The sequence below is a fragment of the Corvus brachyrhynchos genome, unplaced genomic scaffold, assembly GCF_000691975.1.
Source record: "Corvus brachyrhynchos isolate BGI_N302 unplaced genomic scaffold, ASM69197v1 scaffold14, whole genome shotgun sequence".
Lineage (NCBI taxonomy): Eukaryota > Metazoa > Chordata > Aves > Passeriformes > Corvidae > Corvus > Corvus brachyrhynchos.
In genome coordinates, this window is record NW_008239110.1 from 20,816,705 (window position 1) to 20,832,485 (window position 15,781).

At 37.4% G+C, this 15,781-nt stretch overlaps 1 protein-coding gene across 1 annotated transcript in view; it reads right to left on the reverse strand.

Moving 5' to 3' along the window:
* SYNE1 (spectrin repeat containing nuclear envelope protein 1) overlaps positions 1–15,781 on the reverse strand; it is a 246,498-nt gene that overhangs the window by 136,252 nt on the left and 94,465 nt on the right. Inside the window, exons 54-64 of the mRNA XM_017739429.1 lie at positions 15,754–15,779; positions 12,387–12,523; positions 11,249–11,426; positions 9,087–9,269; positions 7,435–7,578; positions 6,950–7,105; positions 5,158–5,322; positions 3,867–4,039; positions 2,860–3,013; positions 2,578–2,721; positions 250–414 (exon numbers count right to left, since the gene is read on the reverse strand). Coding sequence (XP_017594918.1) covers positions 250–414; positions 2,578–2,721; positions 2,860–3,013; positions 3,867–4,039; positions 5,158–5,322; positions 6,950–7,105; positions 7,435–7,578; positions 9,087–9,269; positions 11,249–11,426; positions 12,387–12,523; positions 15,754–15,779 — 1,625 coding nt within the window. The remainder of the gene's footprint in view (positions 1–249; positions 415–2,577; positions 2,722–2,859; positions 3,014–3,866; positions 4,040–5,157; positions 5,323–6,949; positions 7,106–7,434; positions 7,579–9,086; positions 9,270–11,248; positions 11,427–12,386; positions 12,524–15,753; positions 15,780–15,781) is intronic.

The following is a 15,781-nucleotide window of genomic DNA, read 5'->3' on the forward strand; positions in this document are numbered from 1 at the left end:
TACCTGCAAGAAAGGATTAGCATGCCTGGAGATTTTGTTCAAGGCCTGACACTTCTTTCCAACAATATTTCCACTACCTTTACTGGAACCACTTTTGAGCAACAAGATGTTAATATATAATGCAATTCCAAGTTGTTCTCAACACAATTTTTGTCTGGCAGTAAATGTTATTCTGTTATTTTACAATTAGGATTGATTTTCTTTTTTCTTTTCCTTTTTTTTTTTCTTAGGGTGTCACATATTATGTACCTGTAAATCTCGGAGTGTTGCCTCCTGTTCCTGGGAATCACCATCAATATGTGATAAACAGTCCAGTTTTTCCTGTTCCTTCTCCAGCCATACTTCAAAAGCCTTCAAATTTCTTTGGTACTCTTGGTGTAAGGTAAGCAGTCCTTCAGCTTTTGTTACAGCCTCCTGCATGTTAAAATATTTACAGATATGTATACATAAGTTGGTGTACTGTCAAATCAAGAAAACATAAACCCCAGCCATCCCTCAAGGGGAAGAGTTTGTATCTGATGCTGAATTTTCCAAGAATTCAAGAGTCCTTGGATTCTGAAGATGGCTTAATCAATTACAGGGAAAAGAGGGAGCACATATAAGGGTAAAGATCCTTATCCTAAAAGGTTCTTCATGTAAGTTTGTGACTTCTTGATTTTTATAGCAATTTAATTTAACTTTGCTGAAGTGATTAATAAGCATATGAGCTGAGAGACTGCATTTTTTTCTTTGCATGACTTTTTTTTTTTGTAAATGGAATTGGAATCTCCTGTTAGGAGTATCTACTATCTTAGGTTTGATATTTGCAGACAGTACCTACAGAGCACAGTAAAAAACAGACTACAAATCTGTGTACATACACAGGTGAGCAAGTTACAATAATTTTGCGACCCAGCACTAAAATATTACCATACCTGAAGTACAGAAGGAAAAGTGTCCTATATTAGCACAAGATTAGTCTTAGTAAGTGCGACAAAAATATACTATATGCAATTCACATCCTCTAAGACATGATGGGAATGGGGTATCAAGTTCTGATGGAGACAGGCTGCATCTGAGAGCAGCAGGCTCATAAAAAGACAAACACTTTAATAAATCTATGAACTTACTGTCTGCTTTACCTTTTATTTCTAACAGGTCTGTCTAGTGGGAGAAAGGAGGAAAACAGGAGTTTTATCACATTTTTTACAAGGCCTGTCCATGCCCAGAAGCGGGAAGGGGGAAAGAGAGACCAGTTTTCTTGCCTCCCAACAGAGGCTTAGGGAATTATAAGCCTTGGGCTGCTCAGATGTGGGCTATAAACCCTTGAGGAAACTTGTCAGGTTTCCTGCCTGGCCAAAGGATTAGTAAAAGATTTGAGCATTTCTTACTTTCCAGCTACTTGCTTTGAACTTTGGAAACTTTCTAAGGGTTGGTTGCACTCTTGACACTTAACACCATCACCACAGCTGGGAATAGGGAAGACCAGTCATCTGGGCTATTAGGTGGAAGAGAAAGAAGGAATGCTTCTTGCTACGTGGGAAAAGAGGTACAGAACTCTTGCCTCTGTGAGCCACCATCCATTTCTTATTGTTCCCATGTTGTTGCTCAGCCTGAGCAATATAGGCAGCCTGGATAGCTTTGTGCAGCAGAAAAAGGTAAAGGCTAGAGAATCCCCATGCTAACAGGAATAGCAGGTATTGACCAGCACTTTCCAGGACTTATGTATCTCTCCAGCAAACCTGATCAATTTTATTCACACAAGGTCAAAAGAAAGAGCAGAGCATTTTTTGCAGTTGTGGAAGAGAGGTCCACAAAACAGTGAAGCACTTAGGTGTTCGAAAAACTGAATTTTGGCTGAATTTTGAATTTTGTCATTCTTCATGACAAAGGCATCACTGAGACAACAAAATTAAATTTTACTACACTGTTGTCCTGAAGAAAAGTTGGCTGTCTGAGCATGCATTAGGCATTATTTAATTATCACAGAAGTACTTGGGTTAACTGGAGACAATGGCCTAGCTTTAAATCTATCGACAGGGCTTTTATTATTTATTTTTTACCTTATATCTTACCCTAAACCCCATCCCGATCTTTATCTATGTCTTAATCTTTTCCAGATACACAATATCAATATTTATCAGTAAAGGTATTACTTACCACACTTGTGTCATTACAGTCAGTCTTGCTAATAAGGTTTGTGTTCAATAATAAAATCTCTGTAGCTGTCAGCCATTTGTGAATCACACAACTGACTGGTAAAATTTATTACAAACATACACTTACGGAAATCAAAGGTTCAAAGGTTTTTTCAATTTTTCAGTCACAATAGGTAAAATTATACCTGTGCTGAAGTCAGTGAACCATTTGACATGGAGTTCCTCAGACTATTCTCCTGATTTTTAGAACCCTTCTGCAAAGATCTGAAGCTCAGTACAGAAAGACAAATATATTAATCACCCTAGCAGGTTTCTGTTACATTAAGTTACAGCTGTCCCCAAACTCTTAATCCTCACTGAACTATAAAATAAATGATTAGTGGAAAGACTTTTTCCTTGTTGCCAACTAAACAAGGAGTGCTATGAAGAAAAACTGTACCTTTGTTCTTTCTTTGAGGAACTTGTACCTCTCCTGAAGGTCTTGGAGCTCAAGCTGAGCAATGTAATGCTCAGCCATCCCTTTTCCTTTCACTTCAATTGCCTCCAACAGGCTGTTATAACTCAACACCTCTTCATTGAGTAGCTGCAAAATAGAAAGAGAAGAACACAGAAAGGCCACCATTAAAAGAATACCACAGATTAATCTTGCAGTTACACAGCTTTTTTTACTGCCTAGAAGGTGTTATGGACTTGTTGATGGTTTGTTGTAGATCAAACACACCTTTGCTTTGCTGACAGCAGCTGTTTTTTCCCTCAGTTCAGCATACTGCCTTTCAGAAGCATTCACACTTGCTTCTACTTTTTCCATCCATCTGGAAAACTGATTAACATCTTCCTGGTAACTTGTCCATTTGGAGAGAGCTCCTTCCAGTTGACTGTAATTAAAAGATAGATCTTTTTTGTGATATTGGAAGTTCCCATGCTATTTAAGCAGTAAGATATACTAATACACAGATATGCTAGACTATATTTATGAGAGAGATATATCACAAGCTAAGCAGTCTGTTAAAATCCTACAGGTTTTAACTAGGAGCACTCTTTGACTAATAAAGAGAAATAAAGTTTTCCAAACCTGAAATATTAAGTAGATCTGTAATTTATGTAGCTAGCTGACACATTCTAAGTTCAGTAAATAAATTGCAACTGAAAGCATAAGACCCAGGATCAGAAATTTTCTCCCCCTTTGCATACAGGCAAAAGTTGCTGCATTCTAATGTTTAATTACCTTTGTTTCTTTAACTTGAAATATTTGCAACTATTGATGCTCCACCAAAAAAGTCTCCATTTTTTCCTTTATATTTCTTTATTCTATCACTAGGAGCAGCACTACTAGACACTGCAATTACAGTATGTTCTTTGGAATGCTAGCAAGTGGAAAACCAGACATGATCTTGATAGAGCAACCACTAATGTCCATGACAAGATCTTCTCATTTCTGAGAAGGTTTCAAAGCATCGAGTGCAACACAAAGTAAAATATTCAAGATTATGAACATGGAATCCAGTTTTAAGAGTAAATTGACAATAAGTGTTAATTAAGCTTAGATCCCTCACAGTTTCCTCCCCCTCTTCTACTTCAAATGAATATATCACAACCTCTAGACCCGAAGTGTTTGGCCTATACAATCATTTTACACGAATTTGACTTCTGTAGTAATAAAATTACTTTTCAAAAGTTTTGACAGTGCTTTGCTACTAAGCATCATTCTGTACCTCATGCCCTTTTTACCTCTTGCACTGGATACAAGCAGACAGAAGAGAAGCCCAGCTGTCCTTCAGATTTTGCAACTGGCCTTCAATCACTGGTACTCCCTCCAGAGAAGTATTTTGCAGAACAGATTCTCCTCTTGTCAGAACAATTTTCATTTGGACTTCTTTTTCTTGTTTCACTGCTAGCAGGCCCTAAGAAGCAAGTGGATATATCTTATCATTAACTGGGCATGACTATTCTAACTGGCTTTAATGGAACATGACCTGATCATATTTAGCAGCTTGTAGCCAATAGGAAGATGGACAGTGTGGTTCATAGCCGGGCTTCACAAACAAAACTAACTTTCAGTGGGTAGGTTCAGGCTCTTAAAAGACCCCTCAGTTAACAGGGAAGTTTTCATGGAATCTGTGCAGGTACTTAGAGTGTATCAGAGAAGGTACTTTTCAGTGGAAAGGCTGATACTCCAAAGGAAATGTCACTTAGATGGAAACCAGGAGGATTCATTCATAGAGACAACAAGATATAGTGACAAAGATCTTCTACATGGCTGAAATACAGTTTCTACCACTCCAGAGTACTTTTGAAACATGAAGGTATCAACAAATAAAACTTGTCATCAATGCCAGCCCAGGGACTTCAGCTCCTGGAGCTGTGCAGTTGCAAACTCAGAGTTTCTAACACTACGTAGCCATGAAAAGCCTGAAACCATGAACCCAAAAGACTCAATGAACAAAAACCAAAACATAATTTTAGTATTATGCTACAATCTTCTGCTTTTTGATGTATCCTTATAATTTTCAGGATTTTTGGTTCAAAATTTGAGACATCAATAAAATGAGAAGTATTGTTTTTTAAATAGGGCTCTTTAACACTATTGTGCTCTGTTGTCAATAGATGCTATTTTCTTAACTGTAGTCACCATTTTAAAAGGAAACAATTAAAGGAAAAGATTTGTTGAATCAGCTGTATCACCTGTAAGATTCAGGAATATATATTGAAATATACTAAACTAACAGAAGGGACTATCCTACTTCTTCCCTTTAACTTTCAGCAGCCACCCAACATATTATGAGTACTTTAAGAATTTTCATATATGCAGTTCTCCATGTCATTACGGTCCTTATTTATTTCTTAGAGAAAAGTTCTAATAATGAGCTCTTTCTGCTACAAGAATAATTATTTTTGAGTAAAGTAAAAATCAGTGTCTGGAACAACAGTTATTAGACTAATATGCAACAACTAAGTATCCTATATTTGTATTCTTCATATAGATCTAAAAAGAGCAGGTTTTGGACTCTTGTTTCCATACCTCTAGTTTTAACATCCGGCTGTCCAGAACACTCTTGTCTGCAGTGGGATGACAGTAGGAATCCAGCATGTGAACTGCATCAGCAACCCAGTCCTGGAGGTCCTTGACACTCTGTGAGAACTGCTGGTGCTCTGCTACAATCCTATCCATTCTGGAAACTTTCTCCTGCAATTCATAGCGCAATTAGCACCAACGGCTATTTAAAGGATTGTCTATTCCCCATAAAAACTCATGGACTTTAGAATGAGTCTCATCAACTAAACTCAGAAGTTTGCTTCATACACTGATAATTACAAGTACACTTGAGCACAGAATGAATTTTGCATACACACACAAATGAATTCTCCAAACATAAAATATGAATGAAAATTTCAGAATTGTATTTTTTTTTTCTAAATGTAAAGCTGCAGTTTTCTGGTTTCACTTTTTCTTAAACATCTGGTAAATCACATCTAAGCTCCATGGCAGTGTTGCAATGGAAGCTAACTTGTGAAATTGGCCAGTGCAAACCCAGATTTCAGCCTGAGAAGTTACACTACTGCAGCAATATTTGTTAATATTTGGAAAAGAACTGCTTTCCTCAATGACTCTCATTGGTATAACCATTCTGCTGAAAAATCACTGACATTCATACAAATCAGAAACAAATGCTGAAGTTGCATTGCTAAAAGGCTTGAGGTGAACAAGAATACAGGGCAGAGTGTGTTTCGCACTGTGACAGAGAACTAAAGTCAAGTCAGGGTAACAGGCTTTGGAAGTTACTGAGAGGGATCCATGGCTATCCAAAAGGTTTCAGGATTTCTCTAATAGGCTGGATAATAGGTATCCTGCACCTTAGATGACTCTTGCTCATCCTGACATCTCCTACAAGTTCTGCTCACATAAGCTTTTGTTAGTAACTCATGCATCTTTCACTTTGACATTTTGCAGATTTGAAAATGTATTATGGCCACACATACAATCATTTTCAGCAAGTCACAGATATGCTTTATAGTTTTTACTTCCACAGAAAAAGTAGAAATTACTAAAGTAGCAATCCCTTAAACACAAATACTTTCTGAATTGAATTGTTATTCCAAAACATACTTTCTATATCCTTAATCATTCTAGTTACTGTAGCAACTGTAAGCCTATATCAAGCCTTCTTCATGACATGAACTTTGAGAAAAATAACAGTCTCAATATGGAGGCTTTCTTATCTGTTTACACAAGAGAAATGGTAGAATTATTAAGTGGTGAAGTGTGAAGCACCACTCAAAAAACTAAGAGTTACGTTTAACTCTCAGTTCATGATCTGATGGTCTAGAATTTGGCCTATGCCTCCCCTTGAACATTCAAAAGCAGCATAAGAGGTAATTATCATTATAGGATGAGGCAAAATAATAATCATTATAGGATGAGATGAAATAACAACTTGTCTGCATCCCGTATTTTCTAAAAAAACCCCACCTCTGCTAATTTTTGAAAAATACCTCTTTCAGATGCCACTTATGACAAAACTAAAATGTCTTCAGTGCTTGAAAGAATCAAAATAAAGTCTGATTATTGTATAATCAGTTGAGGTTTACTTCTTAATCAGTACACTTTTAAAGAATATAAAAAAAAAATCACAGATACATTTTGTTGACAGTCCTTACTCTCCACTCCTAAAAGTCAACGTGAAAGACAGAATTGCTCAGACATGTCACAGAGCAGGCAAGCAAGACAACTGCAGTGTTTCACATTTGAGTCTTTATTTTTCCCCACATACATCAAAGGAGTTGCTCAAGAGCACATACATTGGGAGCATTACCTTTGTCAGATTGCTTAGAGTAAGATACTGAGAAGACAACTGAGACACTCTGCGCATAAAGCTTTTGCTGACAGCTTGTTCTTCCCACAGCTGCTGAGCTTTCTCTTTTAGCCTGTTGAGCTGATGCTCGTGGCAGCTTATTTCCTCAAGGACAGACTGTAAAGCACAAGCACAGTAATAATAAGAGTGGGTGCAAGAAAGCAGGAAATAGAGAAGCATGAAGGTGCCATGAAAAATAGAAGTGACATATGGCAAGCTTGCTGAGAAAGGCACACCATACGGTTACAGCAACGGAGCAGCATGTCGTAAGGAACGTGAAGATGCAAAAATTGATGGAACAGGATCATCGACAGCAAACCTTGAAAACAGTTCCCATCTTATTTAGACATCAGGATGCTAGAATGATCAAGCTTTTGTATGTAATCAATGAGGCCAGGAGGATGGGACAGGAAAGCCTGGCTGTGTTAAGAACACTTGTAAGTCACCTGCAGCTTTTGCTGTTCTCTTCTCTTGGAAGGAAGATCATGGAGCCGACTGCTACTTCCCTGTACTACCTTCTCAGTTGTGGTCAGCCACTCTTGCAGAGGCTCAGCAGTTGCTTCAAAGTCCTTCATCTGGATCTTTAAGTTCTGGGAAGATATACAAATTTCTATGAACAGTCCCAATGCACTGGGCATAACTAATTCACATGACACAGATGAAGCCCACAAAAAGGATATATAATTGTAGGCAAATAATACACAACTCTTCAAATAAATTACATCAGCTCAGCCCATTCCTATCCCACAGATACTGAAATAAAAGTTTGATAGGGCACACTTTCAAAAAGCAAAATAGAAGCAACAATGTACCACACAGTTGAGGGGAGGCTGAAGCAAATTTCTTTTTAATGGAAAGCTTTATAGATTTTATGAGATTTGGCTCAATCTAATCCTAATTTGCCTAACTAAGGAGTCTGAATAAAGGCTAATTTGGGATATGAGTTATCTAACATCTGACTTCAGTCATTTACACTGACCCCTCCTTATATGGGCTGCCACTACTTCTAGGTGATGTCTAAATTCAACCCAATCCTGGGGATTCTGGTTATATTCTTTTTTAGTATAAAATTTTGGTCATAAGAATGTGTGCATTAAAGCTTATGCAGCCATTCCTTCAATGCCTACACACTTTTCTTGTAGGCTTACTCTGCACTATTTAATAAAAGAGCATCTGAAATAAATCAAATGGAATATAAACTTGAACAGCATAGCTCCGGTGCCCTAGTTATTTTAATGTATTTTTCCCCCAGACATATTTGGTTTTCTTTTCACCTACACCCTTATCACTTAAACATCAGAATCAAAAACTAAGCCTATGAGACTCAAAAATGCTTGACTCAAGAAGACTAACCTCTGAGAACATCCTCTTTCCATGTCAGCCTTGAGATGAAGAAAGGTAAGTCCTTGCTACCTGACAATTTTCTTTGGAATGCTTTCCTACATAATGCATTAAGTATAGTTAAACTTTTTCTCAGCTGTCTAGGCAGCATTGGTTTGAAACAAGAATGCCTAGGAACTTCAACTCTCCTATGCTATGCAGGGAATTCCAGACCAGACCTTTTGATCTTAAAACCTATGATCTTAAAAAGTTGAGGATTTTAAGATATTCATCACCTACTGGTTGAATTGTGAGTTTTGAACAGAGAAAGGCACTGGCATTTACTTAAAAAGTAGCTCAAATAAATAAGTACATTTCACCTATTTGCAACAAGAGAGACAACATTTACACACTGTACTGGGACTATTCAATCAGCAGCAGTGTCAGAAACGTGAAAACAGTTTTTTAAAAAGAACATGTGTTTTAGTAACCCAGTACACTTGATGAGACTAATGAATTTCAGCAACTGCTGTCTTTGATTCTGAACAACATCCTTCTTCATGAAACACCCCACTAAATGTGAAATCAGGTCATAAAGATAGCAGAAGTACACAAAAGTAAAATGCAACAAGAAGCATAAGACTTCTTGAAACGAGCTATTTATTAGTTCTGTCACATAATAAACACAGCTTTATATGAAATCTAAACTGTGCTGTTTGAAACAGAAGCAAAGAGGAAATTCAGATCCAGTCTTTCCTCACTGTGATTGGTTCAGTACCTCCAATGCTGATTTCTTCTGGTGGAGCGTGGTGATAAAATTTTTCCAGTCTTCTTTAGCAATAACAGATTTGTCCTGGATAACTTTAGCCTTTTCCTTTGGTAAAACAGAGCACAGCAGTTCTCCTTTGGATGCTACCAGGTTTAGCTTCTGTTGCCCATTCTCACTTTCTGATAAGAATTCCTAAAAATAGTAATAAAAAACCCTATTGGTGAACTTTGGGTCCCAGTAAAGTCAAACTGCTAGAAAATTTATCAGTGATAAGAGTTTACTGTTCCTGCTTGCTAACATGCTAATGTATCTTTCAGTACATTCATTTCAATATTGCTTGTATTGATGAGATTTCCAGGTGGGATTTCCAGAACTGCAAAGTGTCTGAATAACATATACATTAAAATTCTAGGATTACCTGTATGTTCCGTATTTCATGAGCCAATTACTGGTCATTTAGTTTGATATTATACTCCCTTAAATATCCCTAGTACAGAAAGTGATAGAAGTTTCATTTCAGGGAACCATTATCCTGACAGAGATAACACAGGGGCCCCCTCAGAGGCACACACTGGACTGAAGCCCTGCAGCTATGCTGGACTTGCCATGAGCATGCGGGGGTGTGAGCTGATGCTCAGAACCTGATCAATGTCCAATCCGTGTGATTTATGTCTCTGTATCCTTAATTTATCCTTCCCTGTTCAAAAGTAGTTTTCTTCACAGAAATCTTACACAAAGCTGGTGTGCAAGAAGTGTGTGGAAAAATGCATGTACAAGAATTATACAGAAATATAAGGAAACAGACAGATTTTTAAATTCCAATGTATTGTGATAATCTCTTTGTAACTTATAATTATTAAAAAACTTTGTGAGCACTTAGGACTCAAAGAAATGTAGCAGTCTTATATAGCAATATTTTAAACAGTTACTATCATGATTATGTAATACACATAATCATTAGGTTGCACCCATGTTCAGGAGTAACAGGCTTGATACCAAAATTATTAGGTCAGGTTCAGATTCTGTGTTACACTAGAGGTCTTGGTAGAGAATGCAAAAGGTCTGTTAACTTTGAGATATTTTGACTGTAAGTTCTGGCTATATTAAAATGAAAGATATTGGTGACTTAATGATGCCAAATGGGCTAACAGACAGACCATTAACTTCCAAGAAAAATAAAATTTTAAGTTTATACAGGTTACCTAGACATCTCTAGAAGTCCTAAAGCAGTCCAAACAAACTTTATTTCACCTAAGGCAGCTTTCACAGAGAAAGAGAAAAGGTATGGTCTTACACTATGAGGGGGCTGCAGTGATCAAAAAAAAATTCCACTGTTGAAAAAAAACCGCAGCCTTGCTAAAACATTTATATTTAATGTAAAAAATTACCAGGACTTTTCCCCCTTCTAAAGATATTCTCATCATGGTGAAGTCAAATATTTCATATATCAAGACAGCATTGTTTGGGCTTTTAAGTAAGCCACTTAAGCAAGGGAAAGTGAATTTACCAAAAAGAGGAGGCAGTGATTTGGCTTTTTGTGTTTTCTGAGCAACAGATATGAATTTCTTCTGTTATACCCTCTAATTAAAGGTATAACAGCCTTCTCATTTTGTTATTTACAGTTAAAATGAAAGTTATATTATAATAATAAAAGTATTTCTTTCAATTGATTTATTAAAATATAATTCAGTTGGTATGCCTTTCCACAGAGCTGTTTGGGCTTATTTTAGTTTTATGTGAAAAATATTCTCTTTAAGTGCCTGCTCACACTGCATATAATTTAACTCTGGTCTTATACCATGAGGGCTCCACTTTCCTACATGATGACAAATATTCACATTACTGTGAAATAATTTCAAGTACTAAGACTCAATTCTGATATCATTCTGATTTTGCAGTACTCTCCCACCTAAAACATGTATTTTTTTCCCATTGTATAAGAGAAACAGACACGGAAAACTGCTATGAGACATAACTGCTTACAAACCATAGCCCAACAATTAAACCCAACAAAATGGAAAAATAAGTTTATTTCTTTGCAAGGAGTCACCTTTAGTGTTAACAATAACAACATTAACAAAAAACAGTAATTAATCAAAGCAATAAATTTGAGCTGTACATGAAAATGATTTGGTCTCAATTACACTAGTATTCTACTGCTATAAAGTTACCTGGATTTTCTGCAGACTTGCTGAAGCTTCATTGATGTTTTGAGGCACATCAAAGCACTTGGCAGTGGTGACTCTTGCATTGACCAGCCACTGCTGAAAATCCCTGAAAGCTGTCCGAAATCTTTGCTGCAAGATCTGCTCTTTACTCTGACATCCTTTTGAAGCTCGCAGGCAGAGGCTGGGTTTATCACATCAGGGAAGAAGAAGAAAGCGAGGGAGGGAGGGAGGGAGGGAGGAAAGGCAGGACTCTGTTAGGTGACAATGCTATTATTTTGTTCTCTGAAACACAATGGTAAGGGTAGGTTAACCTGGATTCCTCCTACCAAATTTATGCACTTAACTGAGGCACCAGGAAATCCATTAGAAGCTTTCAGTTCTCAAAAGTGAAGCATGTAAATTGGGACATAGCTGTCACAGATATGACAGGTACAAGTGTTTCCAGAGAGTGACTCAGTGCACCTAAGCATGAATGCATTCTGCAAGCCTCTTTCTCTCTCTAGGCAGAGGGCACAGGACTACAGCAATTGAAATTCTAACTTCTGTGGCTCCATTATGTCCACAAGGTTATAAAGGATCAATCTGAGTCATCACATCCTTCTGCAGCTACAGAAGCCAGAGGCTGTAACTCCCTGCAAGAATCAACAGAACCTTGTGTCTGAAACGCAGGTGTCACACTCCAAAGTAAATCAGAGAGTGACTTGAGAGAAAGCAAGAAAACAAGCAAATACTACCTTCCCTAGCTAGTTCCTGTTTCAAGAAACCAACTAATCAAAGAAGAAGAATCTGACAGACAAAATCAAGAAAAATATCTCAACTGGGCGGCATAGCTTGTTCTCATTCAGGCATATAAGACATACTGCTACCTCACTTTTTGACAAGGACTCCTGTAATAGGTCAGGTATAGATGTACATTCAGTTTCAGCTGAATTTAGTAGCATAGGCTGGGTTTAAGGAAAAAAACCCAAAAAATCAAATTACTACTTTGTAGAACTCCTGTTGACACCAAAATCAAAATAATGATTCTAACTACTGCATACGTCTGTCTCAAGTTCTAAAATGCTAATTAATGGTTCCCTAAAAGACAGCTCATCCCACACACACACACACGAGGTTAACTATAAACAAGATGAATGTGTACCTGTTATACTCCTTAATCAACCCTGAAACTTTCGAAGAATGAGTACTTAAATCCCTGGAAAATCTACAAAGATCATTCAATTGAGTTTTGATCTCATCTGTCATTTGTTCAGATTTTACCAGAGCATCCAGTGTTTCCTGTTAAAACAAAATAAATGAAAAATATTGGTGAGTAAATATAAAAAAATACAACTTTTGAATCAAAGTTTATTAGAATTTAAATTCATTCATTTATGATCTATGTATGTTTACTTTCAAGAGTATTTTAGCAGCCAAGTCTACAGAACGTTATTTGAAATTATGAGCTTCTAGAGACCAAATTTCTGGATGCCTCAACTTCCTTAGCTCAAAATGTTCTGGAGGCCCATTTTAAGGCATAAATTTCATTTTAATAAATGAGCGATAGTATTGTCAACTAGCTGTACACATATAAAAGTACATACAATTAGAGAATGGCAAATTATATACTTATATAAATATAATTATCCCATTGACTTGAGTTTAACGTGTTTCCATGAAAACTGTTTTGAGCTGTATCCAGAAAGTGAATTTGTGCACAAAGTTTTTTATCAGCTTCAACTCTTTTCACAGATGACTTCATGATGTAAAAGCACAGCTGCTCACAATCCTATGAGAGTAACTGGGTTACTGCCTGTCATTGGTGCACTGGAAAGGTTCTTGCTTTGGAGACAGCTAAGCCAACAACAACAAAAACAGAGATTTTGTTGGCTTGGCTTGCGTCACAGGGAGAGGTGTGATAAGTACTCCAACAAAAACAGTGCTTGATGATGTCCACAGCATCTCCACTGCAGATTCCTGACAGCTATTCCAGCATAATAAGCAGTGCAGACAGACTTGGCTCCTTGCCTCACTAGGAACTAAATTCTTCAGACATTCCTCTCAGACTAACAGCAGAGTTTCTGCAGTGCAGGCAGACCAGAGCATTTGGCATGCATAGAATAGTTTGGCAGTCTGGGAGAAACTTACAACATAAACTTAAGAAAGAGATCATATGGAGATGAAGACAGATTTGAATTGGGACCTGGAAGCGGGAAATAAGGATGTTCCCAAATCACATTTCTGAAGATGCATATAAAAATGTATACACACATATTTGGAAGAAAAAAAAGATGATGGAAAATGTATATAGTAAACAGTTCAGCACAAAATTGAATGTTCAGGAAAAGTACAAATGATGTTTTGCTGCAGCAGACTTTCAGGCCTCCCCTGATTTACATTATTCATTATCATATTATGGACTATCTTCTTTGGGCCAGAAATCTCTTCAAACATGATTAACAGATACTTGAAATAGTCACTTGTTTCAATGCCATACAAAAGTAGCATTTGAACTAAGTAATTATGTAAGAGCAATAGTGCTTAGGAAAAAACCTTAAGCTACTTTTTGCTTATGCTACTTTATGTTAAACTACTGAAACCATTTTTTGGGAAAGCATTAGAAGTAACCACAATGGACATTACCTAAACAGAGGATGTCACAAATTGCCCAGGGCAAGAATCACCATAATGAAATGCTAACAGCCCCCTTCTCTATGTCAAGAAAACATCTCTTAAGACTAACACAAGGTAGAACTGCCTGTTTTCAACACAATTTTTCAGTTTCAAATAACCTACCTCAATAACTACTAAGAGTTTATTCTGATTACATACAGCCTTAGGCACAGCCTACTAACAAACAGGAGCAATAACTTGCCAAACAGAGTAAATTTAACTGTGGCATTTTTCCATACAATGATAACACTGTTGCAGCCACTTGGATTTAATATTGACTCTGACAAGTACAAAAATAATTTTCTGAATTTCAAGTGCAAAATCTGTTGCTCTAATGCTGCACATACCTAAGGGAACAGAGCTTGAGCATAACAGAGTAACAGAATGATCTTGCTACAAACTAGGAAATGCATTTTTAATTTGTGGCCATGGCTAACATGGCAACAGAATCACTGTGAGACAATAGAAATGGAAACTGCAGTGCTATTTTACATTCACAATAGGGCCTTTCCCTGGGGTCCAAAAATGGAAGGATTACTGTCACATTTCCTCTAACTATAAATAAAATGACATAGTAGGGCTGTGCACAGTTACGTCATGAGATGCCTCTGCATCTTCCTCATTAGCCGAAGTTTACAACCATCTAATCTAAATAAAGTGTTGTTACACAGAGCTACAGAACATACATATTATATATACTACTAATAAAAGCAATATCCTTTGAATTTAATATTTCTCCAGTTATGAAATAAAAAATGCCTGGTGCATTGATAACAATCCCATGTCCTCATTTCCTTTTTAAAAACATATACACACGGAACACTTTGCATATTTGTATAATTATTTGCTTCATCTTAATGTCATCTTAGTTACTTTTACACATTATGGCACTCAAGCAAGCAAGTTTCATAAATCCATGCAGGGAATTCTGTGAAAGAGGAAACCACAGAAATAACTTGGCACAGATTCTGCAGAAGGAGATTAATAGGCTCAGTTCAAAGAAAGGTGTTCTGAGGTTTTTCTGAACATGGCTTCAGCCAAGGGGTCAGGAAGCAGGCAATACACATCTCTCTCCCTCTACCAAAACTGCTTTATTACAATGCTACACTGAAAAAGAAATACTCCACATCTTTCATCAACATCTGTGATTCACTGTAGTTGACATACTTACAAACATGTATCTTGATTGTTGCAAATATGTGTATATATAACATGGCAGGGGGTATGATATCTACATGGGGAATTTTTTGCTAGGAGACAATCAGGAAAAGAAACAAACTCTATTTCTCTAAATTCCACTGCATTCCAAAGCAAAGCAATTAGCAATTACACCAGTTTCCAGATTAACTTATTTAAATATTGGACAAGATCTCAACGTGCATAATGTAGAGGATATTTCAAGAAAAGGAAAGCATAAGCCAAACACCTTCCCGATAAACTGTAAATCAGAAATGGCTCCAGTTTCTTACTTGGCTTTTAGGAAACGCTTCACATTTCCTCCATCAAGTGTTACTCTGACTCGAACCACTGAGCAACTTGGAAGCGCAGCCCAGAGCCAGCGTGCCAGCTCCTTGGCTTCCTCCCAGGGGCAAGCCCTGGGTTTAACACCTAAAATCCAGGCAGCGTTTGCTAAGCCTGGTACAGCAGAGGCCAAGGGGAGGGACGTCTTCTGCCAACACCGCTCGCTGTGATCACAGTAACACGCAGAGTTCGCAAAGTCGGGGTTTCACAGAAATACCTTCCGCAAGTATTGATTTTACGACGTACTTGATAGTCCCGCTTGGCGGAAGTTTCCCGCCCGCGGTGACCACACATCTACAGCGGAAAAGCTGCTAGGAAAAGAGACATGCCCTTACTTTCTCCTTGCGCCAGCTCTCCACCACC